Source organism: Drosophila busckii, chromosome X (assembly GCF_011750605.1).
Source record: "Drosophila busckii strain San Diego stock center, stock number 13000-0081.31 chromosome X, ASM1175060v1, whole genome shotgun sequence".
Classification (NCBI taxonomy): domain Eukaryota; kingdom Metazoa; phylum Arthropoda; class Insecta; order Diptera; family Drosophilidae; genus Drosophila; species Drosophila busckii.
In genome coordinates, this window is record NC_046608.1 from 11,373,006 (window position 1) to 11,385,357 (window position 12,352).

General features: G+C 43.4%; 1 protein-coding gene across 1 annotated transcript; it reads left to right on the top strand.

Annotated features, from left to right (window-relative positions):
* Nucleotides 1–457: 457 nt before the first annotated feature.
* LOC108607177 (small G protein signaling modulator 2) lies at nucleotides 458–8,980 on the top strand. The gene is made up of 6 exons (XM_017997833.2): nucleotides 458–906; nucleotides 4,044–5,417; nucleotides 6,159–6,461; nucleotides 6,517–7,930; nucleotides 8,004–8,281; nucleotides 8,342–8,980. The coding sequence occupies exons 1-6, from the start codon at nucleotides 843–845 to the stop codon at nucleotides 8,428–8,430; spliced, it is 3,522 nt and encodes a 1,173-aa protein (XP_017853322.1). The 5' UTR covers nucleotides 458–842; the 3' UTR covers nucleotides 8,431–8,980.
* Nucleotides 8,981–12,352: the final 3,372 nt, after the last annotated feature.

The window sequence follows — 12,352 nt, forward strand, 5'->3', positions numbered from 1 at the left end:
CACGCACACACACGAGAGAGAGAAGAAGAGGAGTGTGTGGGGCAGCCAGCCAGCAAGCAAGTGATGATGGAGTGATGATGAACACCACCAACACCACAAAGTAGGCAACACAAAGAACTGCGCCAAACAAAATCGTCCCCCCCTCAAAAAAAAAAACATCAACAACAACAAAACTCAGCGAGTTTTGGAATTTTTGGGCACTGGAGCAACAACTAAATCAACGCGAGCGCGTATCAAAAATGTGAAGCATTCAATTCAACTGTTATGCATACCACAACAGCATGTATGTATGTATTTATGTTTATACATACATACGTAATTATTTTTTGACAACGTTTTGATACAAACAACAAGAAAAATAATAACAACAACAGCAGCAGCAGCAATCTAAACCGTTAGCGTCGCATTGTGTGTGTGTGTATTTTTTTTTATTTTTTGAACAAGAAGCTACGAAAACGAATGCAACGAAAAAATTACCGATTTTTTCTAATTAATCAGCAACAAATACAAAACAACAACAGAAAATAATATAAAAACGAGCTCAGCAGCTGGCAAGTAAGCAGTTAGAGAGAGAAACAGAGCAAGCTTGAACCACACTGAACAGAGAGCGCAAGCTGAATCAAGAGCGAGAGAGAGAGAGAGAGAGTTAACGTTTCAAACCAAGAACGCATAAACAAAGCTGCAAACTGAAAATATTTGCCCCCAAAGTCCTGCAGACCAAACCAAACATAAAGCATAGCACGTAACGCAGGCGAAATAACAACAACAACAACAACAACAACAACGCTCGTGTTTGGCAAACGTGACAGCAACAGCAACGTGACAACAACAACAACAACAAGATGAATATGCTACACAGTTTCAGCAGCGGCGGAGCTTCCAGCGCTACAGGAGATGCCACCAGCGGTGAGTGAAGACCACAATGTTACAACTTTGATAACAGCATATGTGTGTGTGTGTGCCTGCGTGTGTGTGCGCTGGCATATGTATGTATTAGTAATTGTTGTTGGCTTTTATTTTTGATTAGCAAACAACGCACACAGCTGAAAGCTGAAGGTGAGCGCAAATGAAATGATTTTCTTCTCTCTGCTTTTTGTATGATTTTCTTCGTTTTGCGCGTAAATCGAACGCAAAGAAAGCAGCAAACTTTTGTAATTGATGCGTGTGTATGTGTGAGTGTGTAAAATTGTATATATATATGCTATATAGTACATATAAATACGTAAGCCAAAGTTTGGGGTGCGTCGCTTATACCGGTTTTGCTTGATTGCTGTTGCATATCTTGGGGCGTCAACACACACACACACACACATACAAATGTACTCACTATCAGATCTTCCCCATTTGCGTGAATCGATAAATCATTTAGATTAATTAGCTTAAGTGAATATATAATTTACAAAAAAGAAAGGAAAGTTTTAAAATATTTGTAAACTAGCAAAAATATGTGCCAAAGATCTGTTCAGTAAGAAATTAATCCAAAGAAGTAGGTTGCAGTCTCTTTCATTAATTTGACTTTAGCTAAACTTTAGCTATGAATGCTAAAAGTCGATTATATATCAGTTAGAACATAAATTTATAGAGAAATCTGTTGGGATGCAGAGCTTGAAGAGATTGATTTATATAGTTAGGGCGATAATCGCACAAAGTTTCTTGCTTCTAAGAAAGAAATCTCGAGCCGATTTCTATGAGTTAAAGTTAATTTAAGATTTTAATTACGTTTGGTCTAGGACAGTTGCCACTTTGTAATGGTTTCGCAGCAAAATATAAGTGGAAGCTTTTGTGACAATGCACTAAGTGGGGCAAGCGATTGCTGGGAAACTGAACAGCCAGCTGGCTGGCTGGCTGGTTGGCTGGTAGGCTGGCTGTCTGGTCAGGAAAGTGAAATGTCTTTGTTGGCTCTTGCGTCAGTATAAATTTAATTAACTGAGAAATCACTTATGGCCCACAATGTATTATTAATAAGTGCGCTGCGCTTGGAGCAGCTCTTTGTGCTGCTGCTGCTGCTGCTGCTGCTCCTGCTGCTGCTGCTCCTGCTGCTGTTGCGCAGACAGGCAGAATGACATTGTCAAAGTGCTGGCGCATTGAATGCACACAGAGGCCGTTATATATGTAGATATAATAGCGGCTAATTGGCATCGATTTGTATGCACACAGCACAGTGGAGATTGCGGTAGAGTCTGACTGCCCTCATAAGTAGGCAAGAGCTTTTAATATTCTTATTGCCCACTGTCCATCAAAGTCCGTGCACAGTTAAATGTGCACGCGCGGCGCTTGTTGCGCTCATGCAAAATGCAAAAGTTCATGGCCAGGCGGAAGAACAAAACAACAATTTTCCGCATTCATCAAGCATGAGCTTGCACCTTGTGGCGCTTTTGTTCGTTGGCTGGCTGGCTGGCCGGCCTGACTGGCCTGGCGCCTGTTGAGTGGGCCTAATTAAATGCTTATCGATATGCGCATTGGCAAAGGAGTAAAGCGCACAGCACAGTCTTTTGTTTATTTAAGCGCAATGCATGCGCAATTTTAATGAATGCACTAAAAGTGCATAAGAACTATTATATAGTAGATTATATATGCGCATATATATAAACTAATCTGCTGATGCGGCTGCTGCTGCTGCTGCTGCGGCTTCAGCTGCTGTTGTTGTTGGGGTGGCAAACATATGTTTGGGTTCAGCTTCCATTTGCAATATGGCCAAAGCGGCTAAAGCCAACTTTAGCTGTATAGAGTAAGTGGGGGGTGGGTGTTGGAGCTTACTATTTGCCACATTGTATTTACTGGCGCTGTCCCACTTGCTCTTGCTACGTTGCTTTGATTCTCTGTCATTCGTAGGCGTAAACAGTTGCCATCTCACTCTTATGCGTTGCTGCCGCTGCCGCTGCCTCTGCCTGTCATCAGCTGTTTTATGTTGTTCAGGGTCAAGAGTGCGCGTCGCAGGTGTAGCTTATAACCAAATCCCCACCCACACTCACGTGGCATGTAATACAAATACATATATATATATATATATATATATAGTATATATATTCGCAGCTTACGCTGGCTGCACACACATTGTATAGAGTTTACGATAGCGCCGCTGCTGCTGCCTTTGAATTCTTTTCAAGGTTAGCAACGCATTGCGCCCACCTGTGTGTGCGCAACCCACCCCCTGCCACTTGCAACGCAATTGCTTGATTGCGTCTCTGCTTTGTGCCCGTGACATTACAGGAATTACATTTCCTAATTCAATCAATAGCAGCTCTCAGCTCTCAGCCCTCAGCCGAGTCAAAGTCAAAGTCAAAGTGCACTTTGCTTCTCATCGAGTTGCACTTGAATCAAGTTTGCTTATTAAATTGCTTTTCCAGTTATGAGTTGAGTAACTCGCCATCGCCATCGCCATCGCCAGTGCCGCTTGGATCAATTATGCAAATGTGGCGGCCAGTCACTCGTCTAGGCTCTTGCCCCAACAGCCTAAATGGCTCAATAAATCTAAACACACACATATATATATAGTATATAGTATATAGTACTTTATTTGGTTGCCAAGTCACGTCACGACTCGAGCATAAATCCTTTATTTCCATTCTAATTAGGTAAGCGCGCCGGCATTAGCATATGCGTATCTATATGCAAATATATACAAATTTACATATGTCTATATAGCATACATATATAGTAGTATACTTAGTTGATAAGCAAAAGGGATGACAAAATGATTGACATAGGTCTGACTGACAAATTCAATAAAATGCTGCGAGTCTGGGATTTGCGAATTGGAATTGGAATTGAAATTCAAAGTGAAAGTGAAAGTGATTTGGGATTCAATATACACATAATTACAAATTGAAAAGTAACCCACCCGCTCCCAATCATGTTTAATCATGTTTTGAGAAATTAAATATATTTATTGATTTATTTAACTTACTTAAAGAATAAAAAAGACTTATAACTTCTATATAATAAATAAGTTAAGTGCTATTTATTTATTTAATATAACCAAAATATTTGCATTTTATTTTTTACCAAATATTTGATTAAATTTATTTCGTTCTATCTTTCAGATGCGGAGCTGAAGGAGCGACTAATAGCGAACGTGAAGAAGGAGGTGAAGCAGCTGATGGAGGAGGCGGTGACCAAGAAGTATGTGCACGAGGAGAGCAGCTCGGTCACCTCGCTCTGCGGCGCTGTCGAGGCCTGCCTCAGTCACGGACTGCGCCGGCGTGCCCTGGGGCTGTTCAAGACCTCGTCGACCACGGCGCTGATACAGAAGATAGCCAAGGTCTGCCCGGAGGCGGACTATGTGAGCCGGCGGCTGCTGGAGCTGGAGCTGGCGCAGGAGAACCATGCGGTGAGCAACAAGCGCTCCTCCTCCAGCAGCGACAGCATCATCAAGCCCAAGCTGCTGAGCAAGGGCAGCGGCAGCAGCAGCAGCGTCACCACCATCAACACGGCGGTGTCGACGGTGGGTCTGAATGGCGCCGCCACGCCGCTGGGCAAGTACCTGTGGATACGCCTGGCGCTGCACGAGAAGCGTCTGGCCAAGATCATTGAGCATCTGGTGCAGAATGCGCAGAGCTATTATGACCGTGAAGCGCTCGTGGCTGATGCCGATTATGGCTCCATACTGAGCTCACTGCTGGTCGGCCCGTGTGCGCTGGAGTTTACGCGCGCCAAGACCGCCGATCACTACTGGACAGATCCGCACGCGGATGAGCTGGTGCAGCGGCATCGCATCAGCTCCGGCAATCGCACGCCGCCCACCTGCCATCGGCCCATCATCAACTTCAAGCGCAGTCTGCACACCAGCTCCGAGGACACCAGCAGCGGCAGCTTCAAGGCCTGCTCGCCGGCCAGCGTGGCCAAGGACTATGTGGAGTCGCTGCATCAGAACTCGCGCTCCACGCTGCTCTACGGCAAGAACAATGTGCTGGTGCTGCCCAAGGACGTGGCCGAGCCCATGCCCGGCTACCTCAGCCTGCACCAGAGCGTCCAGTCGCTCACCATCAAGTGGACGCCCAATCAGCTGATGAATGGCTACAACGATGTCGGCGATGGCGGCGACAAGAGCTTCTACTGGGGCTATGCGCTCAACATCAACGTGGACGAGATTGTCTATGTGCATTGTCATCAGAATCGCGGCGGCGACACCGGCGGCACCATCATCCTGGTGGGTCAAGACGGCGTCCAGCGTCCGCCCATACATTTCCCCGAGGGCGGGCACCTGCAGGCGTTCCTCAGCTGCCTGGAGACGGGTCTGCTGCCCCATGGCCAGCTGGATCCGCCGCTCTGGTCGCAGCGCGGCATTGGCAAGCTCTTCCCCTGGCCCAAGAGCGTGCGTCGCCACATCTTGCCCTCGGTCATGGAGTCCAGCACCGATGAGACGCCCATTGATTACGTCTTTCGTGTGGTCAGCAAGAGTCAGCACGAGGAGTTCCGTAAGTTCGCATAAGTTCAATCAATACTAAACGCTTGTGTTTCTATAAAATGCGCAGAGTCGGGCACAGTCGACAGCAAGAGACTTGGTAAAAGATCTGCGATAAATAAAAAACAAAGAAAATAACAAAATGCAAAATTCGGCAGTTCAAACTGCTAACGAAATTCATTGACAAATTTAAGCTTAAAAGAAAGATTTGCCTTTTTATTATAAAAACTATACAGTATAGATTATGATTTGATTTGCTTCAATAGCAATTAATATATTCGAATTTATTTTATTAATATTTGTAGGCAATCAAAAATATAAATCAAACATAATGAAGCATAAAGTAAAAATTGTTATATTATGGTTCAAATTTCAGATTGACTTAGAAGGCCGTTTGTACATTTGTTTGCAATGGGTCTGAGAACTTTGAAAGCTAAGCAAAGTAAACAGAATGCATTGTGTTTGCGTTGGGGCAACAAACCGCGCCCCATTTGCCGCCCACTTGGCGTCTAGTGCTTCCGTTAAATTTAAAAGCCGCCTAAGCCGTAAAATATGCTACAACTTTAGCTTAAAATCGAATCGAGTCATGAATAGAAATGAACTAATATTTTGAAAATGACATAATTAATGCCAATAATAATTATAAAGCTGATTACTTAATCGCATAATCGCATAACATAAAAATAAAAATGTTGCAAGCTTTGGAAATTGCAGCCTCAACTAAATGCAAACTTAATCTCTCTTTCTATTGCAGTGGCCACGCATCCGATACTGGAGCTGGGACGCTCGAGTCCGCGCCGCAAGCACCTGGGCAGCTGCTCGACCACGGGCAGCAGCGACTGCTCCAGCAAGAGCCTGTCGCTGGAGCAGAGCAGCAGCAATCCGGATCCGCCGCTCATACAGGCGAGCCAGACGGCAAGCATTGAGCTCGTGTGCTCCACAATGCGGCGTCAGATCATCTCGCGCGCCTTCTATGGCTGGCTGGCCTACTGTCGCCATCTCTCGACGGTGCGCACGCATCTCTCGGGACTGGTCAACGGACGCATTACGCCGGATTGTAAGTGAGCCACGCATCTCAAATGGGTTTCACTATATGTTTGATTATTTTGCAGTGGCTGCCGATGAGGAGGGCCTGACGCCGCAGAAGTGGCAGGAGATGCATGTGGATGGCGTCGTGGCTGGCGAGCTGGAGCTGTACCGCTTGGTCTACTTTGGCGGAGTGGCGCACGAGGTGCGCAAGGAGGTGTGGCCGTATCTGCTGGGCCACTACGCCTTTGGCAGCACGCGCGAGGAGCGGCTGAGGCAGGACGAGACCTGCAAGCATTACTATGAGACGACCATGAGCGAGTGGCTGGCGGTGGAGGCGATTGTGCGTCAGCGTGAGAAGGAGAAGAACGCGCTGGCGGTGGCGAAGCTGAATGCGGAGCAGGCGCGTCTGGCGGCGAATGCGAGGGCGGCACAGCTGCCCAATGGCGTGGCACAGTTGGAGCTGCAGGAGGAGGAGGAGCTGGAGCTTGAGCTGCAGCTGGAGCTGGAGCATGAGCAGCTGATGGGCGACAATGATGTGTTCGATGACAACGACTTTTCGGACATATCCGATCCGGGCGAGGAGTTTGACTTGCAGGAGCAGCAGCAGCAGCAGCAGCAGCAAGAAGAGCAGCCGGCTCAGCTTAGCTCAGAGCAGGTGGTGCTGGAATTCCAGAACATCGATGACATGGAGCCGCTGCGTCTGCAGGAGAACTGCTTTGCCGACTCGGAGGCCGAAGGCGAAGCCGAGCTGGGACTCACGCTCGACAGCAGCGGCAACATACTGATGTTGAGCATCAAGAGCTCACCCTCCACCTCCAGCTATGAGACCGTTGGCAATGAGTTTGCCGAGCTGGCCGAATGCAAGCCGCTGGAGGAGACCGAATTGACCGAAACGTGTGGCCAGCTGAGCAAGTTCCACAGCGCCGACGATGTGCGTCACGACGAACAGGAGCAGGAGCAGGAGCATCCGGCTGCAGCCACAGCGGTCATCATCACCGAAGCGGCCAGTCTAGATGATCTCGATGTGCAATGTGGAAACGACGACGAGCCCACCGAAGAGTTTACCTCGCGTAAAACAAGCCTCATGTCGCCGCTGAACGAGGACATCACCGTGGTCGCCTCACTGGACGCGCTGCAGGAGCCCAAGTCCGCCTGCGTCTCCCCAGCCAGCTCCAATGGCGGCGTCTACAGCGTCGAGCTGCTCGAGCAGTTCGGACTGAATCTGCATCGCATCGAGAAGGACGTGCAGCGTTGCGATCGCAACTATTCGTACTTTGCCAATGAGAATCTGGACAAGCTGCGCAATGTGATATCGACATATGTGTGGGAGCATCTGGACATTGGTTACATGCAGGGCATGTGCGATCTTGTGGCCCCGCTGCTGGTCATCTTTGATGACGAGTCGCTCAGCTACAGCTGCTTCTGCAAGCTCATGGAGCGCATGATTGAGAACTTTCCCAGCGGTGGCGCCATGGACATGCATTTTGCCAATATGCGGTGAGCTGCAGCGCAACCTTTGACCTTGTCAACTTGCTAATTTGAAGTTCTTTTGTTTGTTATTACTTGTCAGCTCGCTTATTCAAATACTCGACTCGGAGATGTACGATCTGATGGACTCGAATGGGGACTACACGCACTTTTACTTCTGTTACCGCTGGTTCCTCTTGGACTTCAAGCGTGAGCTTGTCTATGACGATGTCTTTGCCACCTGGGAGGTCATCTGGGCGGCCAAGCACATTGCCTCCGGTCACTTTGTGCTCTTCCTCGCATTGGCGTTGCTCGAGACCTACCGCGACATTATTCTATCCAATAGCATGGACTTTACCGATGTCATCAAGTTCTTCAATGGTGAGCGTGCCAAGCTGCAGCCTGCAATTGTTTTATTAACTTTAAAGTTCTGTTATTTAGAAATGGCTGAGCGACATAATGCGCAATCGATACTGCAGCTCTCTCGCAGCCTCGTGCTGCAATTGCAGACAATAATTGAAAATAAATAAAATGGATACGGGAAATGGAACTGGAACTGCAACTAGCAAGGATCAAGCTGCAATGTATGAATGTGTGTTGTAGTTTAGTGTAATAGTAGTAGTGTAGTTTGTCTGTGTGTGAGTGGGAAAGGCTCAACTGTCTCGGTACTCAACGTTTAGCTGTTGTACGTACTTCCTAAACAGTATTGGAATATACACACATAATAGCTATATATATATATATAACCAATACATATATACACTGACAGTTGTAGGCGTGTATTCTATATATTTGCATTGCTGGGCAACAGAATTTTCTTGTATTTGTAAGCAAATGTTTAAACGGCTGGGAAACGTTTTAAAAGCGCAGCAATGTTGTTAATTAATTAAAAGCGAAAGCGCAAGCGAAACAAAAATACTCGTGTAAGTCAAGGACGAATGGAAAGTGAAGAAGCAAGCATAAGCAGTAAACTAACGCCGTAAAGAAATGTAGTGACCTGAATACTAAAAACGAATGCAAATTGCTAAGATTTATAACTATAATGTATACATACAATATATGTGAAGCAGTAAAATATAACACAACATACTATATATACATATACATACATATATTTATATTTATACAAAGGCATAAATGCATACTTATACATAATTATATACATATACATATTATATAAAAGGGCATATACTATAACTACTTATGTGTATGCAGCAAGAAAAGTTATAATGTTTATACTTTTTGTATAGCAAAAAAAACATACATAACCCGATACCAATATATATATATATATTATATACATATATACAAATTGCAATGCTGTGCAGATTTTAAGAGTTTTATGCGTAGTTGAAACAGCAACTGTTTCCATAATTGTTAATGTTATCTATATATACCATTATATGTTACGTTATGGCATTTAGAAATTAAGTACACACACACACACACAAATTTATATGCAAGTATTAGTTGGCAGCCACAAAGAGAAGAGTACTGGTTTTTATAGCATACTTTTTAGCGCAACTTTTGTACGCTTTGCTTTTTAATTGATTCTTTTGCTATAAATTTATACATTTTAGTTGTATACAAAATTAGCTTCTATTTATTTCAATTAATTTTTTAATTGACGATCGAATTGCACAGCTGCCATATAGCTTAGTTGTAACTAAAAATGTTTAAGCTGAGAGCAAAAGCCAATGCAATTAGTTGCCTGTCTAGTCAATAAATGAGCATTCTAAGCAAATTAAATATATAATGAAATACTCTCAGGCAAATTGCATATGCATGTTAGTTGATTTGTAGTCGGCATAAAGTAAATAAACGCGCATACATAGTATAAGCAATTATTATTTAATTATAACTTTTAGTTTGTTTTTCTTTTTTCAAAGTTGCAAACACACATATAATTACATACATAGTATATGTATATAAATATATATATTTATATAGAGCACGCTTTTTGTGTATAGACAACACATGGGAATGTAAACGAATTGGAAATAAACTAAAAACGTATAAAATGTAACAAAATATTTACATATATATATTATACATATATATAAGCTTAATGTGATTTCTTGTTGCTTCTTTGAATATGAATATTTTTGTAAGCGCTAAAGAAATTATATACATACATACTATATACATATATATATATACATACATACAAACAAAAAGTTACATACACACAAATTAGAGTAAAGACGCATCTTGGTTTGCATTGTGCCATTTATTTATTTGAAATAAATCAAAAACGAAAACCAAAACTAAGCCAATGGCCAACAACTTTTGATACGACATTTTCACAATTGAAAACTGGCCAGCAACATTTTTAACACAACAAAAAACAAATATATATATATATGTATACACATAGATAAATGATATTCAAAGCTGGAGTAGAGACGCAAAACTAACTAAAGCTTGTAGTTAAAACACACACACACACACACGCATGCGAGTACGTGTGTGTGTGTGTGTGTGTGCGTGAGTAAACAATATTTACCACACATATACAAATGTCAATGTATTAGCATCCGTAGTGCGATTCATATAACCAAACCAAACCGCAAAGCATAAAACCAAAACGTAAAGCAAACGAAACAACAGTTAATACAAATAAATGCGAAAAACAAATGCAAAATGTTTACAACAAAATGTATACATACATATATAAAAACAAGAGCAATTCAATGTGTTAAATTGGAGTGAGTCAAAAATGTTGTTTAATAAATAACTCGAAAAAAAATGTACATATTCTAATTAAACGATAACTCAATAGCTGGGGTAAGTAAACAATAAAGTAATTTTCTTCTAATTTATATATTTTTTAGCGGAATATTGCAGCTGTTTTCAATAGCAAATTATCTTCGATTTCAATTTCATTATATATTACATTTTATTTTATTTATTATTTTAACGCATAATTGCTTATTATTTTATTTCATATTGAGCTTTGAATTTATTTCTTTAAATTAAATTAGCCATATGCTAAGGCTTTTGGGATAAATTATGCTAAACTATATAGAATTTTTATTGATTAATTTAAAATGCCACAAACGTTCAAATGAAGCTTAAACCAATGCGAAATCTGCTTCATGCTGTTTTAAATATTGCGAACAACATAATCTCTCTTTCTTTTCTGCTTAAAAAGTTGCAATATTTGTGTGTACAAATACTTTTCTGCATCACTGTTTGCTAGTGGCAGCTACAAGATTAGTGAGTTTGCTTTCAAAATAAATTTCTTGGAATTAAATCATAGTAAGGATAACCGGTTTACCTGTCGCCCATAGCAAAACTGAACAATGCATAAGCATTTTGAGATTCCAGAGAGACGCTTTTGCTATTGAAATTCCAGCTGACATAAACATTCCTAAATGCAATATAGAATGCTAATAGCAAAAGCTGCTGGAGTTGCTTTGTTTACTCCAGCTGTGCAGTTATTATAGTTGGGCGGACGTGGAGCACACAGCAGCGGGCGCTGGGGGAATCTCAATTGCATGCCAAAGGCGCTTGAGATGCTGCATGGAATGTGGCTTGGGCTGGGCTGGGGTGGAAGCCACAAATTTGATATTTGGTACACAGCAAATCAAAGTGAGCAGGTTAGGCATACAGGGCAAGGAGCAGCAGGAGTAAAGTAATAGCTATACAAACGGGATGGGGGGCAAGAGGATTTAAGTAATGCGCATGCGGCAAAGAAGCAACAGCGGTGATTGTCAAATTTGGGGCAGGCAGCAGCAGCAGTTGGGGCCGTGTAGTGAAGTCGAGTCCTGTTGCTTGTGGCGAAACGAAACAAAAAAAAAAGAAGAAAATGATGTTGCCCTCAAGCGTGCGACGTCAGCGCGCACACACAGCGAGAAGGCGAGCGAGAGAGAGAGAGAGAGAGAGTGAGAGAGAGGGCGAGGGCGCTAAGCAATGAAATAAAATGAAAGTGAGTCAAAAGGGGCTGCGAGCGAACGAACTCGGCGAGAAGGTGCAACAGCTTTCGTCGCCGCAGACCTTCGTAGCTGGTTTCAGTCTTACTTCAGAGCTGACCGCGTGCGCACGTTAACGCGCTCAGCAGAAAAAGTAAAACACACACACACACGCACGCACACACACGTGCACAGTTAGTAAGTTAGTTAGTGTGTGAGACACGAGCAAAACGAAAGTCAACAAAAAATCAAACACACACACACACACAACAGTTGAATAGAATAGAATTTTTGGCTGCCTGGCTGCTGCTGCTCCATTGGCCCACTCAGCGCTAGAGCACAGAGCAGCGCAAGCGAGATAGAAACAGCGAGCGAGAGAGTGAATGCGAAGCGATGGCAACTGTGACGACTGGAGCGTTGCTCCCCAGCGGCAGCAGCAGCATGCCAAATTATTTATAAAACGCAGTGAGCCATAAAGCAACTAGTAAATAAGCCACAGAGCCGAGCCAGCGAAAGAAAAGTGAAAGTCGCAGCCAGC